This window comes from Mirounga angustirostris, unplaced genomic scaffold, assembly GCF_029215605.1.
Source record: "Mirounga angustirostris isolate CCGP_5_RB_7025 unplaced genomic scaffold, mMirAng1.0.hap1 SCAF_6, whole genome shotgun sequence".
In the NCBI taxonomy this organism is placed as follows: domain Eukaryota; kingdom Metazoa; phylum Chordata; class Mammalia; order Carnivora; family Phocidae; genus Mirounga; species Mirounga angustirostris.
Window position 1 is genome coordinate 24427904 of NW_026991714.1, and position 23782 is coordinate 24451685.

Here is a 23782-nt window from a genome sequence, read left to right on the forward strand (position 1 = left end):
TTGTTTTTCAGTCACCTCACATCCCTTCCTCCTCCTCCTGACAACTTTAGCCTGACTATCCTCTGGGGGAACTTCCCACCCCACAACTCAGGTCATATATTTTGGATGAGGCTCTCCCCAACTCCGGGATGGAGCATGTAACTTAGGCATAAGCCAATCAGCCAACTACAGACACCCAGCCATGATCACTGGCTCAGGGATAAACTCATCAGCCGAACAGAAAGAAGAAGACACAATGAGAATTTTGTGGGGGCTTCTAGGAGGGCAGCAGGTACTCCCTCCACTGGATTTGGACCTACAAGAAGATCAGGCTGGAAATACAGTCACTTTGCCCTGATGGGATGAGAGCCTACCTAGAATAGAGCCCAAGATACAAGATGTGAAGCAGAGAGAGAGAAACAACAACAAAAATCTGAGTCTTTTAAATTCCCACTCCTAAATCCAACCACGCCTGAAAATCCATCTATTTCTATTATGTAAGCCTATACATCCTCCTTCCGAGTTAGCCCAGAGGTTAAAGGGTAGCTCCTACTGACAGGAATAAGGTTCACTCTAATATGCATGCACAACCACCCCAAGTGGAACCAAAAGATTCAGAGTAATGAAAACCAAAGAGCTGCTTGTTTCTCTCACTTTGTTTAGGCCCTTCTCGTTTCAGTCTTGGAGGGGAAAAGTTCAAAAAAGGGCCCCATGTTCCTGTTCCCCAGCCTGGGCAGACAGCATCAGGCCTCGGGGATGACATCTTAGCTCCTTCTTGTCTGTCTTACCCATTCTTTTTTGCTCAATACCCAAGCAAAGCTACCCCTTTTATTGCGATCTTCTAATCTCAAGAGAATAAGATCCTTTAGATCTCTGCCAAGTGACAAAAGATCACATCATTATTGCCCCACTTAGCCCTCCCTCCCCAACAAAAGCCTTGAGTATCTGGGCCCATTTCAGCTCTTCTTCCAGACTCACCATTTGGAGGCCTCCTCCAAATCTTTCCCTCTTGCCATACTGAACTGTTAGTTTTTATACACCTGCTGTTTTTCACCTCCTCTGATCTTGCTGGACCCTCTGGGTGCCCCTCCCTACACATATTTCCACCTCTCTCTCAACCCACCAGACTGGAAGCTCCCTGAGGGCCCTAACCCCCAGTGTCTATGGTGGAGCCCAGCAGACACTCAGTCTCTATTTGCCGAATGAGTGGAATGCTCCTCACCCTCCTGACGGGAAGCCAGCCCCGGGCCTTGCTCTCCCCAGAATAATGTGGCCTTAGTGTAGTGAATCCAGGCACAAGTGAGCTCGAGCCCCTTAGGGAGTGTGGTGATGGGAAGAAGGCCTCACCATGTCCCCCATGTGGGGCTGGAACTCAAACTTCATGGGTGGGCAGAAGACATTGTTGTACATCTCCATGAGGCGCTGCTTGTCACTGGTGGCATCCAGGTTCTCCACAGCATTCTCGATGGCATCCAGACCCTCGTGCTTTGACTGCTCCAGATTCAACTCAGCGGAGAGGAAGGTGCGTAGCGCCCGGTTCAGGCTAGCGTGGTAGCCTAAGTCACAACACTGCTGTGGGACGGAAAAGCCACATGAGCAAACCACAGACAGTCCCAAGGCTTGGCAGAAAGGGAGGTGGCCGCCGGGGCGGCTCTGACCATATCACCGGGACTGGTCGTGAAGCTAGAAGGCTGACATTCTGACTCCCAAGATTCAGGTGAGATTTCTGGTTTCCACTCCCAATTCAATGGAAGACACACCTCAGAGGACTACAGGCTGACTGGGAGGAAGAGGACTCAACGGGACAGAAGGAAAATTATTTCGCCATGCACTGCACAGGGCTATTTAGGAAACAGGAAGAGGGCTGAGGGTTGAAGGGAATCCCCTTCCACTTTAGGGTTTCTCTGCGGATGCCATGATAACAAAATTCGACAATGAAAATATGGCCTGCCACTCCCTGAGGGTCACTGTGGTCAAGTCACTACATGCGAACCAAGCCAGGCCATTTCAGCATTTAAGGTTCACAACTCACACCAGTGTCGCAAGAGCAGTTCATTTACACCAACACTGAACTCCAGCGGGAGAAGAAGAGAGTGGGGAGCAGACCCTATCATCGGTCGTCACCCCCACCAGCTGCTGACGTTGTAGGACAGGCCTTAGCAGCAGACTCGGATTTCTGCACTAAAGCTCCCGCCCGACAAAAATAGCATTTATAAGACCAAAAATTTCTAAGTGTCAGTCTTACTGGAAAAATGCAGATCATGTAAAGGATTCCGATTTTCTAAAGCAAAATTGAAAAAAAAAAAAAAAGTAGAGAGGCAACAGTATAAAAAAAGCACTGGACAGGAAGTCAAGCAGCCTTGGAAAAGCCAGTCCCCAACCCTGAAGCTGTACCCTCGGCTGTAAAATGAACAGATTTGGCCAAGTCAGTGGGTTTTTTTGTTTTTTTGTTTTTTTAAAGATTTTTATTTATTTATTTGACAGAGAGAATGAGAGAGAGAGCACATGAGAGGGGGGAGGGTCAGAGGGAGAAGCAGACTCCCCGATGAGCAGGGAGCCCGATGTGGGACTCAATCCAGGGACTCCAGTATCATGACCTGAGCCGAAGGCAGTCGCCCAACCAGCTGAGCCACCCAGGCGCCCCAAGTCAGTGGTTTTTAAGCTGCGGATCAGAGCTGTGAGGTTCTATGCCGCTGCTCAGGCTGCCCTTGAGAAGGGGGTAAAAGGGCAGCAACCAGTAGGACTTGGAGCCTCTTATCTCTGGTTCAACCAAACCAGCCCTGCTCTTTTATCTACTTAATAGATTGGGATCCTTTTTTTTTTTTTAAGACTTCATTTATTTATTTTTGAGACAGAATGAGAAAGAGGGGGAAAGAAAGAGAGAGAGAGAGAGAGAGTGCGCGAGTGGGGGGAGGGGCAGAGGGAGAAGCAGACTCCCCACTGAGCAGGGAGCCCAACTCAGGACTGGATCCCAGGACCCCAGGATCATGACCTGAGCCGAAGGCAGACACTTAACAGACTGAGCCACCCAGGCGCCCAATAGATTGGGATTCTATGCAAGGTCTGATTTGAAGAAAGAATTCTGCTCGAGAAAAAGTCTGAAAATACTTGGACTAATTATATTGTCTAAGGCCCTCTTCAGCAGTGGCATTCTGTAACTCTACAACAATATTCCCCATCCCTCCCAAAGGACCCCGGGATCCAAATTCCTTGGCCATCCATTATCCCCTCTATTGCTAAAGCAGCTCTGAGGTCCAGAACCTGAGAAGAAACGTCCGAGAAGAATCCATGGATAGAGTCAGACCATGTGCCTGACTGCAGTTTCATTCCATAGGCAGGCATCAAACGGACGTCCCCCAGCCTTTCCCCTCATCCTGTTCACCCCGGGAGCAGCCACGACTGGGGGAGAAAAAGCACGTGATGTGCCTTCTCCTTCTAGCATCTGACAAGGAGCTCAGCGACAGAGCGCCCGTCGGGCTGGGCTCTGGGTCAGTGCCAACAGCGCAGCAGGTGCCTGGAGGCAGGGGAAGAACAGCAGTTACAGCTTGACTAGAGGCGGAGGATGGAAAGACATTCAATTCAGTTGGGAGGGAAGCGCAAATGGAAGCCAGACAAAAGCAGCTGATTGGGAGACTTAGCGTGCAGGGGCCCTTCCTCCTCTGAAAGACGCTGCTGGTCTAGCCAGGCTGCCCTTGAATTTGGAAACCTTCCTGACTAGCTCTGTGCAGACGCTGATGATGAACTGGATGCCTGTGAGTCTGTGAACACAAGGGCCGAGCAAGTGGGGAGCTTTTTAGTGCAGAAGAGAATTAGGGGGAGGCGGGGCGCCCTTCATCACCTTTACATTTTTGGTGACTCCATTCTCTCTACCTCTACCCTGATTCATACCCTTATCCTACATCAGTGCTGTCTGCTTCACCGTCTTCAAAGATAGCTTTTGTTAGGCCACTCCTACTGAAGAACCTACAGAAGCCTTTAGTCTTTTCTAAAGTGAAGTCCACCTTCCGCAGTTTGGGTATTTAAAAATACCTCTATTTTACTAAGTATGCTTACCGTATGCCTGACGCATGCTAAGTGCTTTATTGAATCCTCATAAGAATCCCAGTGAGGCTGGTATTATCTTCATTTCCCAGACTAGAATGGTGAGGCTCCGGGAAGTTAAGCAAGGTCACCAGCCAGAACAAATTCCAATCTGTCTTGCAGTCTGACCATCAACATCATCTCCCTGTGTTCCCTTCCTCAGACTCTTCTGCTCTAACCAAGGACTTGCTCCTGCTTACGGCAGAGTATGGGAGAACAGCAAGCCTCACATCAGCTGCACGACTGTGAATGAGCAATTTAACCTCTCAGCCTCCAATGGGGACAACACCAGCCTCATCGGTTGTCACGAGGCTGATAACAGGCAATGTATTTATCGACATCTGGCACCGTGCGGACAGTTCCACCTCAATCACCAAGATCCCCAGATCCACGGACTTCTGCCCTTTTCCCGGCATTCTCCCTTCTTGACATATTTCCCACTCCTCTCACTTGTTGGAAATGGACCCCATCTTCAAAATCCAGATCAAATTCCCAGCCTCTGGGAAGCCAGCCACCCCGCAACCCTGGCATCTACTGACCTTGGCCTCTACTCAGGACCACACCACACCAGCCCTCACATGACACAGGACACACTCCGTCACTCTGAGACTTGCCATTTCCTATCACCCCAACCAGAAGACAAGTGTCAAAGCGGACCTGGCCAGTGTCATTGCTTCTTTGTATCCCCCACCATGAAGCCTTGCTCAAAATAGGCATTTTATACACACCAGTGGATGGACTGATTGATGCCCAGAGTACAGATTTTAACCTCTCAGGAATCATCCACTTAGACTGAATACCGATCTAAGTCAAATGGGTAGATGTGGCCACCGAAGCCCCTCGTTTCACTCACTCTGTACAGCCTATGGAAGGCCAGGAGCTTTCTCCGGCTGCCTGCTGCCTCATTTATGTTAACTCTTCCGTAGCCCCTCTGTGCCACCGACCCACAGCGTGCCCTCTGGCTCCTCTGTGCCTCCAGCCAACCAGGGAGACTCGGGCTAGGTTGTCCAAAGCCGTAGCTATGTACAGATCTCTGCGAGCACGACGGCCAGAAACTGAGGCCTTAGCAAAGAGGCAATTGCTGGCAAGGGTTAGGGAGATGAGATTTGACTATTTCATCTCTGTTCCCAGGAGAATCCCAGTGAGGAGAGGCAGTGCATTATGCTTCCTCACAATGGGGACAACGTATGCTTTCGGTGGCTTCTGAGGAGTTCCGTGGCCATGCCGAGCTCCCCTGGCCACTTCTGGGTTATATAAATGTTTGATGAAAACTCTCTCAGGGGAAATCAAATTTTTATAAGAATTTAATGATAGCCCATCCAGATGTGTGATGACTTGACTTGACAGCTCATTAACCCTTTACTAGTTCACAGTCCTCACCCAGAGACTCTAGAGAAGGCCCAGAAAAGAAACATGGGTGTTTCATAACATCCACTTCTAGTTCACACAGAAGAGACAAATAAATGCCCTTTAAAAAATTTCATATGAAGGGGCGCCTGGGTGGCTCAGTGGTTAAGCGTCTGCCTTCGGCTCAGGTCACGATCCCAGGGTCCTGGGATCGAGCCCCGCATCTGGCTCCCTGCTCGGCGGGGAGCCTGCTTCTCCCTCTCCCACTCCCCCTGCTTGTGTTCCCTCTCTAGCTGTCTCTAGCTGTCAAATAAATAAATAAAATCTTATAAAAAAATTTCCTATGAAGAAAGCTGCGCTCCTTCGTGTCCAACTTGGGTGCACACGGTGTCATGGAGTCTCTACCCATGTACGGAGTCCTCACAAGCCCCCAGCTATGCATGCGGACAATGCCCTGTTCTTCATTCATCCATCTGCTCCTGGGTTGGGAAAGCCACAGGAGGACGGGGGAGGAAAGCCACATTCCAATGAGCCTACAGTTCTTAGACTCCGTCAAGTCAGCTCAGAGTGTGTTTTTGGCCTGAAGTCAAGGTTTCCCTGGTGCATGTCAGATGCCTCATGTGGGTTTCTACAGTCCAGGTTTAAATCTTCTTCTATCATAAAAGGAAGTCAAAGGCTACTCCCACCTCAGTGTACAGGCATCGACAAAAATAACTTCCTTTCACTTGTCCTCAGTGCCCTCAGCACACACTGCACTCTCATACCACGAGGAAGGAGGCAGCACGGTGCCCGTAACACAGATAGCGACAGACTGTGCAAGATTCATCCCTCGTCTTAAAGCAAGTTCTGGATCCTGTCAAGATCAGAACGCCAAGGTACCCAGGCTCCCCATTCACTCCTGCCCTAACTGTTGGTGTGTCGCCCAGGTGTCCTTTGGGCCATTTTTATTGCCTTGATCATCCAGGAAACTACTGATACATGCACTAGCTGGGTCAACGCTCAGAAACATCACATCGGGCAAAGGCCGGGTACGAAAACTACGTACTGTAAAATCCCAACTTTGTGAAATCCTACAACAGGCAAAACTAATTTATGGTGAAAGAAATCACAACAGTGGTTGCCTTGGGGTGAGGGACTGACTGGGAAGAGAAAAGAGGAACTTTTGGAGGCAATGGAAATATTCTCTATCTTGACAGAGGTGTAATCGGTTATAAGGGTGTTTGAATTTATCATAACGAAACTGTAACACTTAAGTTCAGGCAGTATATATACCTCTGGGCAGTATTAAAAGGCACAACAAGGAAAAAAAAAATCTTGCCTTAGGAAATCACCTTCCTCCTCCTCCTTCTATTCCTTACTTCCTTCAATGAATATACTATGTGCTCAGCTATGTATTAAGCACTGTGTGTATGTTTAAAAAAAAAAAAGAATACCTTAATATATAAAGTTTTTTTTATATATTTAAGTAATCTCTACACCCAACACGGGGCTCGAACTCACAACCCCGAGATTAAGAGTTGCATGCTCTTCCGACTGAGCCAGCCAGGTGCCTCATTTTCTATATTAAGATAAAAAGAAGACTTGGTTCCTGCCTTCATGGAATGTACAGACACTAAGAGACATTTCTCTGTTCTTAGTGCAGTGACTCAAACTTTTTTTGACTTCCAACTCACAGGAAGAAACTCATCTTGTCACACACACATGCACACACCTAACAGTTTCACAAAATAAAACTTAACCTTACTAAGTATGATGTACGGAGATATTTCATTTTCCTTCCTATTCTATTCTGTTCTAGTTCATTCATTGAAAAAAAATAAGTCAAACCCATAAAAGTGATTTCATGACTTCCCCAATGGATCATGACTTATGGTTTGAAGAACGCTGTCCTAGGATCCCCTGGGCTTCCCTTAGCTTTGCAGTTAGCCAGTTACATAGAAATTATCTCTTTGTAGGTCTATGAAAACTTCTAGGGCAAAAATTATTTTATACGTTTTATACCCTTGATGCTAAGCACACAGCCTCATTCCAAATAAATATTTACTTAGCTGCATAATGTTATCAGCTTTAAAAAGAAAAAGAGTAATAAATCTGTCCTCACCTTAAGAAAAACAAAAACAAAACGAACAACAAGCAAAACAAGAGCAACTTTACTATCTGAGTGGCCTGGAAGGCCACCAACCCGGACTCGCTCACAGTAACCTACACCCACATCCTGGCTGGGCGCTAAGGAGGCCGATAGGCTACTTTGTCACCAGACTTCACACCGCATCCCATGAAGATGGGTTCTACACACCTTTCCTCTTCCCCTTCTTCTTTTTAAGTGAGAATAAGGTGCAAAATCGCTTGCTTCTTGGACTGATTTTAAAACACCTATGCACATCTGATGGAGGGTCTATGGATTGCAAAGGTTATGACTGACACAGCAGTGCCCCTCACCCCTGAGGTGAGCATTTTGGCAAAAGGGGCGGGAAAGTTGCCTTGGGGGCAAAAGCAAATGGGAAAGGACAAACCGGAGGAAGAGGTGTGATGGACTGCAGAGTCTAATTTTTTTTTTTTTTTAAACTAAATGTGAGATACATAGCAGAAAAAGAACTGATTCTCTTCCTTGCTGAGAACAGGTGTCTCTCCCAACAGTGAAGAGTCATTCCCCTCACGAGGAGAAAGGATCCTGTTTAAGGCTCTGACCTCCACTGAAGGACAGTGTTGAGATTGGCATCAACACACAAAGAGAAGAAAGCAGAGCCTGAAACAGGCCTCAGGGCTCCCCTTACCCGGTCAGACCATGACACCCAGGGCATGAAGAGGCTGAAATCGACTGAATCTAAAATCCCTGGAACTAGTTTAGAAAAGTTCCCCAAGCATGTGAAGCCAGATTTCAGTACCAAGATCAAGTCCAATTCCTCTGTCTGCAGAGGTGGGGGAGAGGGTTGCACAGCAGAGTTCCAAAACAGGTCAGTGCCGAGCCCCAGATGACCTGAATCTTAGACCAGACCCCAAATGCTATTGTGAAATGTGGCAGGTTCATTCACTGAGAAACCAAGTCAGGCAAGCGTGCCAGGTCTGGCCAGAAGCTCGTAAAGGCCACTGGCTACCTGTGAACAGCTATAGGCAAATATCAGGCCTCAGAGAAGAGACTACCCCAGGTACACCTGAGTCAGCTGGCTCCCGGCCCCCACTCAAGACCGGAGGGAAGGGTGGACCCATGCAGCTACGGTCAGGGCTGGCTCAGAAATTGGGCCAAGTGGGAGTCTGCAGGTGGGAGAGACTACAAGACTCAACTATAAAGTTTGAAGACAAGCTGCAGAAGAAACAAGGCCAAGGCTAACCCATTAAGGCCAAAGACAAAAAGCATATCCCTTGTGCTTAATCCATGCAAAACACATGTGCCTACTCATCTGCTTCTTTCATCATCTTTGTGTCACAGATCAGAAAGCATGGGCCATATGTCAAGGGCATCTAGCCACCTTACTGACCAGGACCCTCAAATGCAGTGTAATTGAGGGCAGGTAATCTTCTTGAGCCCTAGATTCCTAATCTTCAAATTGGAGATAGTAACTCTGATCGAGAGGGTGATAGGATAGTCAAATGAAGCAATACCAAGAGACGTTTAAGTACTATCTAAATATAAGGTACACATTCTAACTCTTAGCTCTTGCCACTCACTTCTATGTGCAAATAGCTGATTCAAGGGAATATTTCCTGGGAGACAGAAGTGCATGGCAATTATGAGCATGGGCTTAAGTAATCAGACCTCGGGACAAATCTTGCCTCGTCTGTCACTTATTAGCTGACTCTGGGTAAGTCATCTAAACTATGAATTTTAAACTGTAAAAATGGAGATAAGGAGTGTCTTCCTCCCAGGACCGTAGTAAGAACTGAGTAAGATGAAGCATAAAGGGCTTCACCTCCTATCTGGTACATGGCAAGCCCCCAATGGACCATGGCTACTATCTTCATAATTCTTCTCAAAATGCTCCAAGACGCCTGAGCAACAGAACTGGGGAACACCTGACCAGTTCTCCAAAACCAGGAGAAAGGTGCCCTTGAGCCCCCAGCTCTAAGCACTTACATCAATAAGGTCGGACAGGTCGTGGATGTAGTACTTGAAGACAGATGCATTGGTTGCCTCCAGAGCCAGTAAGTACTCATTCCGGGCTTTAATGGCCTTCAACTTATTCTCTGTGTACTTGGCTTGGCGCTGAAAAGGGAACAGAAGTTCAATTCTACTTTTTTTTTTAAAAGGGGAGATTGTGCTCTAAAAGATGAAAGTACAGTACATTCGAGAACCACAATTGTGCTGCTACTCCCTGTGCGCGTCTGCCTTAAATTGGGTTCTAATTCTGTTTAATGAGATTCAAGGGCATAATGTAGATCAATCCAGGAAAGGTTAATGAGGTTCCCTACTTCCGATGCATGTCCCACTTTGGTTCTACCCACAAACACTGTTCTCCATCCTTGTACCGCCACCCGAAAGAAGGTGTCATTACATCTGTCCCTGAATACGGGACATCTGATGCCAAGCCCTAGGTCTGCAGTCCCTCTCCCAGGCTTGGGAAAGGTTTCTGTTGTTTCTGATGAATCTGCTACAGGTGAAAAACTTGGAGCCCACGTTCTTCCAGTACCTAGAATTTCTTCCAGGGCAGACAGCAAAGACTCACTTCTGGCCGTTAGGCACTAAAGGAATGAGTCTCTTTGTTCTGCTCTCCATAGCACCTACTGGAAAACTCCTATCAATCCTGACTTCCACAGTGCTCCTCCCCAGCCCCTCAAGATGCTGAAGCACCCATACCTTCTCCTTCATCTTCTCAATCTTCTTCACTGAGCTCCTCCGGACATGCTTCTCTTCAATGCGGACATTGGACGAGGAGTCAGGGGAGCGTGGGGTCTGCCGGTCTTCCTGCTTTACCGATTTTCCAAATTGCTTCTCCTCCTGCTTCTCTGCCTCCTTTAGCTTGCTCTGAGCACTGATGCTGTCGGCATTGTACATGTGATAGGTCTTCATGACCTGCAAGACACCCCCCCGCCCCCGCCCCCAGAGGTCAAGCCAATAGGGTCAATTCTCTGCTTTACAGACTACCAGATTCAGCTGGACCTGTCCCACGTGAAGCACTATCTTCATGCCCTTAAGGGAAAGCTTCTTAAGTGTTTGGTTCAGCCAACACTGCATATTAAAGACCACCCCAAAGCACAGGAAAGCAGCATTTGAACGGAGCCAATATGACTTATTCTTAAAATGACTTCACGTCTTCCATCATGCATTATTTACTTCTATTTATCAACACTTGTAAGCATGACTCTTTTATACCGGCTGAGTAATTTCTATCACTCAGCCAGAGTACACAAGGTTAGGAACCCTGAGGAGGCCAGCACAGCCTGTGGAGTAGTCGATACATTTTGGACCTTTCAGATACAAAACGGGGAAGAAGAAAGCCTCCAAAAGCTCCTTCTACTGCCCTAGCATTCTAGGGGTCCGTCTGGCCCATTTCACATGGATCGAACACCCTCTCTCCTGGGAACTAACTAGAACAGCAGTGGCAGTAACAACAGTAGCTGTTTCTTGAGCATGTAGTATATGCTTGGCTTTGTGCCAAGTGCTACCCAGGCAATTTCTCATTTCATCCTTACAGCAGCCCTGGGATCTAGAAAACGACCTGATGAAGACTGTTAGCCCACACAACAATTCACGTTAAGAGCCTAAGAAGGAATAAAACCCACATCAGGTGAAACTAGAGTTGCCATGGGAAGGAAGTAGTGTTAAAGGAGAAAAAGACAATTCTCAAATTTCCCACCAAAGCCACTGTCTGAGAGTCCAATCTCTTTTCTTAACGAGGAGGCCGGGCAGCCTAGAACTTGTGTGTGTTTCCTCCCAAACACACTTCCAACCACAAGGTGCCTGCTCTTCCCTCCATTTCCACACAGGGAGCCTCTAGCTTCTGTCTGGGAATTAAAAATGCTGATTACAACTAAGCGAGCTGAAGTTCAAGAGTGCTTACATTTTAATGTCGTGCAATATCTTTGAGAGGGAGAGAGTGTGGGAGTTGGGTGCATGTGTGTGGGGGCAGGGTGCAGACTGAACAACAGAGGGAAGTAAGGGCATAATATTGATAACAATCTCCACCACTTACTTAGTACGTGCTGTGTGTCAGAGGTTTTATGCGGGTCGCCTCAATGAATCCTCACAACTCCTCTATAGAAGACATGTGATTATCTCCACTTTTAAAGATGGGGAAACTGAGGCTCAACGAGATTAAACTATCCTACCCAACATCACATAGCTAGTACATGGCAGAATCAGGATTCAAACCTAGGTTTGTCAGACCACAAAGTCCACATTCTGAGCCACTAAGCACCAGTTCTTCCTCTGAATAGGACCAGAGCTGGGTTAGTTGGGAGGAAAGGTTAGGTTTAGTCAAGACCGGTTTGAAAAGAGGAACTAGTTTTATTAATGGCTTTGTGGTCCTAACCAGGGGGCTAATCTGGAGACATTTTTGACTGTCACAACTTGGAAGCTTGCTTCTGGCATCGAGTGGGTAGAAGCCAGGGAGGCTGCTAACCACCCTGTGCACAAGACAGCCCCCACCACAAAGCTGTCTACCCAAAATGTCCATGGTGCTGAAGTTGAGAAATCCTGGAAGGACCTTATGGGTGTACTCATCCCTTAGGATCAGCGAGAGGTGGTGGAAAGAATAAAGAATATTGGGACATCGACAAAATCAAAGTTCATTAGAGTTTAAACATCTTATTTTGGATACAGAACGCTTTAAATCAGCTTCACCTTATTTTCAACCTGACATCATTTCCCATAAGTATATGATCAACTCTGTACATTCTCTACACTGGAGAAATGATATTTAATAACTGGTAGCATTAAAAACCTTTCTAAGTAATTAGAAAGGGTCCTCCAGATTCCAGGGTGACTCAGAAGTGAGGAAGAGGCATCTGTTTTCCAGGCTGAAGAAGGGTATTTGGGAGACTACTTTTTCTTTCTTTTCACCTGAATATGGATTCAAAAGCTTGAACGAAGAGTTATAAAAATGATGATTATTAAGAAAGTGATTTTCCATTTCATGAAGATGCATAATAGATAAAGAAACACTATGAATGAATATGAGACAAAAAAGGACTCAAAGGAATAATGCAAAGAAGACAACAACGAAGTAATAAAAATTAGTGATTTATATTGCTCCTTTCCACTAAAGAACTCTCTTTAAAAGAGTAAAACACTACCTTGTCTAAGAAACTATGAATTCCTAAGGGTAAGCACCACTTCTTCTTTTGTGTTTTCTTCCCTTCTCCACAGTTGGGAAATGTGTCATGTCCACAGTTGGTAATTCTACAATCAATGTGGTTGCCCAAATGACTTAGTGACAACAAATCTCTCCTCTGTGGAAATACGGAAGAAGTATCGCTAGTATCCTTCAGCTCAAGGAAAAACTGAGGTATCCAGATGCCAAAACTTAAATAAGTGATGCCAAAACAACTGGAAAAATAGGAAAGTCAAGATAGAACTTGCAGATATATATATATATATATATATATAGTGAGGGAAATATAAACTAGGGGAAAAACTCAGGAGTCTAAATTCTCAGTTCTACAAAGAGAATTCACTTTACTTCAAAAAAGGAAATCTTAATTCATGCCATTAGCTCTGCTCTCTCCCCAAGCCACACTAAAATAATAGAAAAGAGTTTTTCTTATTATTATTATTTCTTAGATATAAACTGAAGAAAAACAGAATGAAAGCAGCACATAAAAAGCAGGGAGGCAAGTAGTGAATTATATACTAAACCCTAAACCAAAAGAAGGCAGAGCCAAGAAGCAACCAGACTTACATCACAGAAGCCCTAAAAGGAACTGGTGGCAGTGGGATGAAGGTGGAGCTAAAACAAGAGAAACTACTGAAAGCCTAAGAATTGTTGGACGACCAGATCCCATCCCCGCCCCCTCCACAGTGGAGGACTAGAGGCATAGTCTCTTCTAGAGGACCTATGGATTGGGGACAGTGGGGCTCAGCTGAGGATAGGGGTACCGAACTTAAAATAGGAAGATCAACAGAAAGTTCTATACTGAATGTTGTGATGGCCCTGGCCTCTTCACAACTCAGGCCCCAGACATAGGCAGGAGGTCAGAAGAGCCTTGCCTGCGGAATCTGACTAGCCAAGATAAAAGACCTAGAAGTACTGGTATCAGGGCTTCCCCAAGGAAACACCAGTCAGACCACCCTACAGTCAAGACCACAGTTGGCACAGAACTTCCAACCAGCTTTTCAATGCCTCACTTTAAAATATGAAAAGGCAGCTAAAGATTACCAAACATTTAAGGAAAATATCTGATATGAAAGGCCAAGACCAAAACAAGCAATTTAGACGGAATAGAAAGTGTACAGAAAGAAGAAAACTTCAAAAGCAATCAATAATATCCCTAGAGAGATCAATGAAAAATGCAAAGACATTGAATCATGAAACAAGAACAGAAAACAACGAAAAAGGAACATTTAGAGAACAATAAAAGAGCTCTTGGCAATTAAGATTCCATTCAAATCTCTCTCTAAGGAGCCTGACTTCATGCCCTTCCTCTGGGAAGACATGTAAATGTTATCACCTCATACTTTACTTGCTGTTCTACTTTTCTGTCTCTTCTATTAAAACTAAATGCCTTGAGTTCAGAGACATGTCTTACTTGTCTTTGTAGCCCTGGTGCCTAGGGCCGGAGACAAACAGGCAGGCAAAGCGGGGTGACTACACACTGACGCTGTCTCGAGGGAGCAGGTACTAAATACCAGCCTACAGTAGCTCCATCAGCAGACAGCTGCTGTGCCCAATCAAGGAGCCATATATCCAGGGGGAGCACAGGACCATAAACCCACACCCCAGCATTGCAACACCTCTTCTTTCTTTCTCAATTCTAGGGCTTACTTGACTGTTCCTACTTAGCCAATCCATGTGGCTTCTGGGCCCCCACAGACTCTCCTTCCTGTAGGTACTTGCTGGGCTTTCTCAGATACAAACTCTGAGTGCAACCGAGGCAGAGAATGCCAGAGTTCTTTGGGAAGCAGCGTGCCCCAACTTCAAAGGCATTCCTGGATCACCAGCTGGAAAATGAAAACCACTTACGCCATGGCCTACCAACTAGCCAGCTCATTATGGGGGAAAAACACATGGAGGAGAATGCTCATGAGGGTTGCTCTCTGAATGGCAGCTGGGGGAAGCAGCCCCTGGCACAGAATGCCAAATCAGGAAAATCAAAGGTCCTTCAGGCAGAAAAGAGGAAGGTACAGAGGGGCAGCTGGCCACATATGGTGTGAGTCTGGGCCTCTTGCCCGAAGGCATCTTCATTCGGGAACATGGAGGCTCTGCCCCTTGGATCATCAAGATTCAAAAGTACTTACATTATCAACCCTTGGGTAATCAGTCTCCCAAAAAGAAATATTTTGAGCATTAGGGGAGACACAAGCTAAGGAGAACACTGAACATGGTGGGTTCCTTATATCCTTGGCTTCCTTTATTCCATCCCACAGATAACTTCTATTGTCCACAGGGTCACTGAAGCAAGAGGCCCTTTTGCCTTCCCAGAAAGCAATAAGGTGAAAGCTCCTTATAAAAAGATCTCCCTTGTTCTCTCTTAACTTCTCTGAGAGAGAGGAGGAGAGAGGACATTCAGCAAGTAGCTTCCCAAAGCCAGCATATAATAGTGCCAGGTTCCTGCTTGCTGAAACCACTGTCCAGTGTAGAATGACCAGTTGTCCTGGCTTACCAAAGGACTTTCCTAGGTGTAGCACTCAAAGTCTCATGCGCCCCCAAAACCCTTCAATTCTAGGCAAACTGGGATAGTCAGCCACCCCCATGCCATGGTGCCTTACTGAGACCAGTCCTACACTCATCTCACCCTACAGAAGAAACAAGTCAATTCTATCCTCTGAACTTTCTAATGGCCTATAGAATCTGCAAACTCACTTGACCCTTAACTACTGTTGGATATTTTAGGAAGTGTGACTGGAGATACCAGTACATGAAGTTGTGGGGAGACATGGGTCAAATTAAATTTGCATTTTGGCCTTGGACAAATTAAAAGAGTGTGTATCCAGGGATAAAAGATACAGCAACAGGAATATACTCAGTGGTATTGTAGTAGCATTGTATGGTGACGAATGGTAGGTGGGCTCGTGAGCACAGCATAATGGAGAGACTTGTTGAATCACTATGCTGTGTGCCTGAAACCATCATAACACTGTGTGTCAACGACACAACAATAAAATAGAACAAAAATAAAAATAAAAAGAGGGTCTACCCATTCACCTCCTGGCAGGGGACTCCATGCCCAGCCAATTCTCAGTTTGTATACGCCAGCAGGAAGATTTCATGCTCTGCGTCAGCAGGAAAGCACTGGCCGATGTTGGACTGCCTGAAGACTGCAGTCCAACTCGCCAGTTCAGCCCTCTTCAAACCAGAGCAGCAAGTTCCACAGTTTTCTTCCTCACTCCCGCACAAGCTATACCCTCTCACTTACTGATTTTTTTAAAAATCATAGCATAATAGGAGATCTCGGGCTCTGAGCAAAGCTAACAGATCCCTAGGAGCTGTTCTTTTGTCACTACCTCAAGTCCCACAGCAAAAGTGGCAAACTGGGTTTGAGCTGGTTTGGGGTTTGCTGGTTATCCCTTCTACTCCTCCCCAGAAAGAGCAAATAGCAGAGGCCCGCGATGCTTACGGGGAAAATAAAAGGATTCATATAATGGCTTCATGTGTCATAGTCTATCTTGGTGAATTTTTTGCCAGGAAAAGGGAGTAGTAGCTCTTCTTGGTGCCTAGAAGATGCTCTAAAAATAAAGTGCAGACGTAAAGCATAAAAAGACAACAGGGTTCAGGGAAAACGCATCTAGTCTGTAAATGGTTCACATCAACACGCTTCTATTTTTATAAAAAGCCTTAACTGCACTTGAAAGAAATGAAAGTCTGGGAGTTGAACCAAAGAGTACCATCTATCTACTTGGCTTCAGAGCAGAAGAGTCACAGAGCAGAAAGTCCAAACAAACGAGCATCACTGGAGACCAGTCTGACGACTACTCTACCCTATTTACTTGCTTAATAGTTGCCATGACAAAAGAGCCACACCTAGGCTTTTGGATCAAGAACATGGAATTCTCTGATCCCAAATGCCTGTGATGCATGTCACCACTGCCTGTCTTCCTGTGAAGAAAGAAAGAAAGAGAGAGAGAGAGAGAGGGAAGGAAGGAAGAAAAGAAGGAAAGAAGGAAGGAAGGGAGGGAGGGAGGAAGGAAAGAAATGCAGTGAATAAACAAATAAACACAGGAAATCAATTTCACCACCAGAACAGGATGGGAAACCCTAGAGAATGACACAAAGGCCGGGCACAGCCCCGCTGAAGACGGGGGCCCTGAAAGGCTTTAGCTAACAACTGAAATAGTCTCTGTACGGCAGCAGGAATTTCCTCGATGTGCATATGTGTTTTAATTATAATTAACAAAACCTGGCTGGGTAGAAGACCACCACCACCACCTCCTTCCAGTGCATGAAAAAACATGCATCAGCCATGGGCATCACGTGCCTCAAGCACCAGCCATTTCAAAACAGATTGTATTTTCTTCTCCAAACCTGAAGCCTGCCTCTTCACTGAGGTTCGGCCTTTTAAAAACCCAGGGAGAGGGGCGCCTGGGTGGCTCAGTTGGTTAAGCAACTGCCTTCGGCTCAGGTCATGATCCCGGAGTTCCGAGATCGAGTCCTGCGTCAGACTCCCTGCTCAGCAGGGAGTCTGCTTCTCCCTCTGACCCTCCTCCCTCTCATGCTCTCTGTCTCTCATTCTCTCTCTCGCAAATAAATAAAATCTTAAAAAAAAAAATTTTTAAAAACCCAGGAAGTCGATGCCAAGCTCTCTCTGCCTGAATTGGTCCCTTCGGTCAGGGGCATTTAGGACTTTGTGCTTCCCTCTAGGGTACCCGCTCTTGTCGCAAACCCGTAGATCAATCCAAGAACTGATGTGAAACCTTGAACATTAAGTCCTTCCTGGCAGGCACATATTAATGGTGCAATGCAGATTTGAAAATAAGAGTGTGAAGAAAAGAAATGGGTGGAGTCACCCCCAATGGGGACCATGCACTGTCCTCAACCTCAGCTCAGTTCTGTTGCTGATGTGACTACGGCCACAAGCTGCCAAATGCTGCTTCCCTCTGCTTGTTAAAGGGCCAGGCACCCATCTGATTTACCGAGTAGAGCTCATTCAGGACCTTCATCAAATCATCTTGGAGCTGCTGGCCGACTTCTTTACTCTGCAAGGAAAGAAGAATGGAGGTTAATCGGGAAACAGAAGGGGGGAGGAGGGGGCGACGAAGGCAAGAGTAGCATTGGCTCTATAACTAACAGACTCAATTAAGGCCCATTATTTAATCCAGCAAATCAGATAAGCACTCCGATCAGACCCAATTATGGTCAGATTACTCAAAGAGTTTTAATAAAATGAAATGTGCCCCTTCTATAGCCTAGCTCAGGCAATCGGGTGGAGGGCAAACGGGTGTAGGCTTTGATTTTTCCACTGGTCCCCGAAGAGCAGGCTGGAAAGCCACATCCTACCTAGCAACTGTTGTTAGGCGGAGTAGGCTTTCTTGGACACTTGCACTTGAGCCTTCTTGAGAATTGTGGAGGAAAGTCAGACGTGGATTAGGATGCCATAGAAAGAAGAACATAAACATCCAAGGACTTCAAAGTACCACACCAAATAGGAACCTCCAAGCAGAAAGGAGGTATATAGGTCTTACTTGATTTCTTTCTGCCCCAAACTCCCAGGGCAGTGGTACCCCACTAATGACTGGTTTGGAGATTAGCTAATGTTACCGGCTTCGGATAATACATGTGAAGGGGTCTCCAACCTGTTAATCCTAAGCAGTAGTGGCTCTCGGGTTCTTTACTGCTACCACCCAGGGCTGGCATCTAACTACACAGACGGAATAGTAGAAATAAAGAAGAATGAAGAAGCAGGAAGGAGCAAAGAGTCGCACCTTCTATACTGAGTGTTTTATGCCAAGCCCAAGAGAGCAGGGGATAAAACCGACTGGCATCACTGGGTCATCGAGAGGGGAAGCCCTCGTTTTATCTTCCGCTAGCTCCTTCTAGTTCTTTCCTACCTGTCAGATACCAACAATGCCCGTCTACCAGAAGGTGGAATACTACCCCGGCACAGCTCTGCTCCCAGGGGAAGAAGCAAAGAGGTCTCACATGTCAGAAACATAATCATTTACGATCCTGCTTTATTCAAATGTATGACTTTGAAACTATTTTTTTTCTGATTACAAAAGGAATATACGTTTATTGTAATTAATAAGAAACCAGAAAAAGAAAAACAAACAAACCAAAAAACAAAAAACCCAAGAAAACTGTAGAAAACATCCCAAAAGAAAAAGTAACTTTTAATTCCTACCACTAAGAAATCACCACTCGACACTTTGTCTCGTATGTGATATGATTTTCCCATGTGATTTTCATGAAATTGGGGTTGCATTATACACACTCTAACTTATTCACTTAAACAAATGTTTGTGAACAGTTCCCTCCATATTATTCTTCTAGAACATTATGAAAGATGATATTGCTGGAGCTCCTATTCTTGCACATCCACTTTGTTTACAAATTTTTATGATAAAACATGCTGTATTAAATTACTTGGTGTTTCACCTATGCACACACCTTTCACCATTTTCTCCTAGAAGTCACATTGCTGAGTCAAAGACTATTCATTTACGCCATTAAATTGCCCTTGAGAAAAACTGTACCAATGAAAAATACCACCAGAAGCCTAGAAGCATGTTGAGTCACTTTTTCTCTTGATGATTCAGCATGATACCCTCTGCAGCCCACTGGCTGTAGTGAGCCTGAACTTCTTCTTGTTTTACATGTTCCTCAGGCATTTTCCTTCTCTTAAATGCTTTGCCTTTTTCTCTTAAGGAATTAATTATGGAACACAACATCTGTGTGACCTTTGTTGTGCGGAGACAGGACTTTTTACACCTGGTAGTGTGGAAGTGGGTGGGAGGAGCCCTGAAGGGGCAATCACACAAGTCTCCTATCCCTGGCTCCTCCACCATCAAGAAGATTAACTTTGAACAGCTCGATTCTTCTCTCTGGGCCTCTGTTTTCTTTTCCATAAAATGAAAGGCTAACACATTCCTCAGGCCCCTCCTAACCTCTGGCATTCTATGATTCTTCATGATATTTTGCCTGGCTTCTTGAGTCCATATTAGATGCAACCACCACCCACTTCAGCATACAATTGGTTGGCTTCACTTCCCAAAGTAGCAGATAATGAGTAAGTTCTCCTCGGGACCGAGATGCCCTACAAAATAGATGGCTTCAGGGTATCTTGCCAGTCTTAAATTTACCGTTCCCAAATGTCTCTCATTCAATGCCCTCAACCACTGGAAGAAGCCACAAGAGGAAATGCCTTTCATCTAGAGTCTCACATACCAGCTTCTCCTTCCCATCATGAGGAGAGCTGAGCTCCACTGAAGCAGCAGAGATCTAAGGAGGTGAAGTGAGGCAAAATGACTCACCAGCCAGCCCCAGAGTCAGCAACAAGGCCAGGAAGTGACCACGAGTATCACTTCCAAGTGCCCTGCCCTCCGGCCTCCAGGTCAACTCCCCTGCCAGCCTCCCATCCTCCCTTCCCACCTCCTTGTGTTTAAATGGCGGAGGTTCCGGGAGAAGGCTCCCATTCCTCTACCCTGTTGCTTCCCCAGGACTTAAATAACTTAGCCGCAGGAGGAGGGGGGAGGGGAAGGGAGGAGGAGAAAAAGCATAACCAATAAAAAAGCAATTAAGCCCAGGCAGATGTTTCCTTTCGTGTACCGATTAGCTGGAAAAGGACCGACTCAACTATTATCCCTGTTTATTTGAACAGGCTGCTGAAGCGATTCTGACTTACGGCTCCCTGTGGCTGAGGCCTGGGCTGGGAACACATGTGAGGCTCTCCCAGCTACAGCGCCCCCACGAAGCCCCCAGCAAACAGGAACAAGGCTGCCACCAGGAGAGAGGCAGGAAATGGCCAGGGCCTCCCTCTCCTCTCATAGATGCTAAAAGGCTACCGTTTCTCTATTTCAGAAACCTTAACTGTGCGTCTCTGGGGGCAAGTGCGGCCCAGCAAGCCAGGAAGGGCTTCCGTGCAGGCCGCTCTGCCTTCCAGAGCGGTCAGAGCTGCGAGGCTATAAGGGGGCCCCACCCAAAAACAAAAGGGACATTTAATCCTGGGAACAACAAAACCTGATGAGGCCGAGTCCCTGACAATGAAGTCTGCAGGGCCTTTCCGTTCCCTGTTAAAAAAAAAAAAAAAGCAGCGGGTTTTCTAGGCAGGGAAGAAAAAGCGAATTTACAGAGCAGGCTTTGTGCACGATCACACAGACTGCATCTCTTTTCTTTAAAATTTCTTGGAAGAGAATGAGTCATCTAAACATTGCAGGAAACCAAATAGAAGTCGAGGGAAAAAATTACTTTGGGCAAAGTTTTTCTCTTAAATGTTTGCATAGTACTCTTTGGCTGGAAAAAAAAAAAAAAAAAGATGCCTAAATTTAGAGTAGAGATGTGGCACAGTGAACAATGCCGGGTCTCTGGGACAGGAAGTGCAATGGTGTCTTAGGCAGGGATCTTCTCTTTCGCAGCTCACCACAACCGCGTGGCCACAGTGTGGTGCCCCGGAGTGGGGGGGCCCACGCTGCCGGCCGCCGGGGCGGGGCTGAGCCCCAATCCCAAGGCAGTGAGATCGCTACGGCCCCCGCCAGCCGTGCATTTAGAACAAAATGGGCCGGGAATCCTCCTTTCCCCACGGAGAGCTGCACCGGACGGCAGGAATGGAAGCGCACAGCCTCGTTTCCCGCACCCTGCCAAAGCCTCCTCCCGCTAAGGAAGGCCAGGCACCCAGAGGCCGCGGGGGCTGCGCTGCCGGGTCCGGGCTGGCCCCTCTTCTCTGGATGACTCCCTCTCCTGAGCTCCGACGGCCCGGTCTGTCGGCATTTCCCAAAGAACACAGATGACGCAAGGGTTTTAAAACCAGCCTTTGTCAGGGAGATCACCTTTTAACTTACCCTCGAGTGATTTTGCTCAGCACTGGAGGGGTGGGTGGGCTTCTGTTTACGGGCTCTTTGTACTACGACACCGACACCGTAGTACTGGACACGCACAAAATGACCCCGTCTGTGTGAAAGGGAGAGGAAGGCCTGCCCCTGCCCTGTGGCGAGAGCTACTCTCAGCGCCGTCCCAAGGCTTAGCGGGTCAACAGGTAGAACGGTGGGTCACTCAGTTCCCTGCCCACGAGCCCGTGCTAGCAGTTTTCCAAAAAAGAATCCAATTTTCAAGGGCACGGATCTCCCTCCACCAGTGCCAGCACCTCCCCCCACCCCAAAGAGACTCCTGAGACCAACTGTTAAAAAAGTCCTGTTGAAAACTGAATTTACAGGCGCCAGGGTGGCTCAGTTGGTTGCGCATCCGCCTTGGGCTCCGGGTCGTGGGCCTGGCGTCCTGGGATCGAGTCCCGCGTGGGACTCCCTGCGGGGTGGGGAGTCTGTTCTCTCTCCCTCTGCCTGCCGCTCCCCCTGCTTGTGCTCTCTCTCCCTCTCTCTCTCTCTCTCAAATAAATAAATAAAATTTTAAAAATAATAAAGTAAAATTGAATTTACATGTACAGGTTTCTGAGGAAAGGGACGCGAAGCCTCTATGAAGCTCTGGCAGCAGGAGAAGTGCCACCAGATATAGAGCGACAGCTGCAGGGACACTCATCCGGCACTTCAAAGAGGCCACGTTCTGCGAGCTGGAGCTTTGCCTGCAGCGCTTTCTGGTGGGGAGGACAGGGGGAAAAGGAGTGGGTGTTTGGCAGTAGGGCCGGTGCTAGCGGATGGCAGACACTGTGTCTGGCCCTTCCCCAACCCACCCCAGCCCATCAAAACAATTGGCACCGTGTGAAGTGGCAGGGGTGCGCGGGTGGTGACCCTGCAGGTCAGAGCTCAGACATGACTTCTAGATGTCCCCTCGGCCACATCACTTGTGTATACACAGAAGGACTCTTCCTAGTCAGCATGCACTCATTAGGATACCATGTGATGGCTCTAGGAAGGCTGTGTTCCACTTACAACTTCATACTCTGGGGAGCCCCAAGCTAGGATAAAATACAAATATACTGAACCGCAAAACTTTTATAGAGAGGTAGGCTGGGAGCTGCCATGAGAGGGACGCCTAAAGTGCTTTTACCTTCTAAAGACAGGGGAGAATGGGATTTCAAAATGTACATTTTTTTAAAATTGCCATCCAGTATATTATGGTGTGTCTACAATAAAACTACTTAATACTCGCAGTGCATCTGCTATTTCCTACTCTTTTCTCTTCTCTTCTATTTTTTTTTAATGTTAGTCATAACTCACTAGGTTCACTTTACAACTCATTAATGAGTCATTATGCACAGGTTTAAAAAGACAGGGTACGCTGAAGTTGTGGAATTAATAAAGAAAATAGTGGGTTAGGGACTGGAGCCCACCAACTAAGACAGATGCTAAATGACTTACCTTCTCAAGGTGGGGGATCAGATGTTTGGAAGCAGGTTCAACTCCTAGATCTTGGCAAGGGGGAAATGCTGGATTTCAAGGAGTGAGCAATAAGGAGTCTGCTGGCAAATATTTACAGAACGCCTAGTATGTGTCAAGCACTTGTGGTTTGACTGGGAATATAGCCGTATACAAAATAGTTTAAAATTTACAAATCACTGAGAAAGATGACTTTAATCTGATGTCCGAACCTATCAGAACACAACTCTTCCAGTCTCAAAGGCCTTACTAGAAAAGGAATGTCCTAAGCTAGCTTTCTATTCGAGATCAATTTTTTTTTTTTCTATCTCGGCCAAGAAGATTCCATACTTTAACCTGACCCCAGAGCAAGTTAGATGGTGAACCTAGCATGCCAAAAACAGAAATCCGACTTCAAAAAAATCTAGGTATTCTACAACATATCCTTTTTCTTTGAATTTGCCTTTCTAAGTGAGACTAGATATTTCAGGTTATAATGACGTTGCTTCAGTATAAGCGACTCCCCAAGTAGGCACATGACACTTTTAAAGAATCTCTTGAGCTTGTCAGCACTGTAAAAACTAATCTCACCAGTAGCTCCTTCACTCAGAAGTGAATGGGTGTAGTTAAGCGCTCCTGGTGATAGGAGTCATAACTTAAAAGAAAATGTCTGAAACCGGATGCAGTCTGAGACCCAAATTACCTGTCTCAGAATTCACCTTCTAACACAATTGGTTTCTCAAGTAGATTCTTGTTTAGTTATCTGAATTACTTAGCCTAAACAACAAAACAAACAGATTATAACTTTTTTTTTTAATTTATTAT

At 46.4% G+C, this 23782-nt stretch overlaps 1 protein-coding gene across 12 annotated transcripts in view; it reads right to left on the bottom strand.

Moving 5' to 3' along the window:
- Positions 1 to 23782, bottom strand: part of SRGAP2 (SLIT-ROBO Rho GTPase activating protein 2) — a 227820-nt gene that overhangs the window by 58166 nt on the left and 145872 nt on the right. For 10 of the 12 annotated variants that reach the window (XM_064593903.1, XM_054507923.2, XM_054507922.2 and 7 more), the window contains exons 5-8: positions 17630 to 17692; positions 10199 to 10414; positions 9479 to 9607; positions 1327 to 1551 (exon numbers count right to left, since the gene is read on the bottom strand). In XM_064593903.1, the coding sequence (XP_064449973.1) occupies positions 1327 to 1551; positions 9479 to 9607; positions 10199 to 10414; positions 17630 to 17692 (633 nt within the window). The remainder of the gene's footprint in view (positions 1 to 1326; positions 1552 to 9478; positions 9608 to 10198; positions 10415 to 17629; positions 17693 to 23782) is intronic. The other 2 variants (XM_045876931.3, XM_054507924.2) reach the window with 1 other exon arrangement.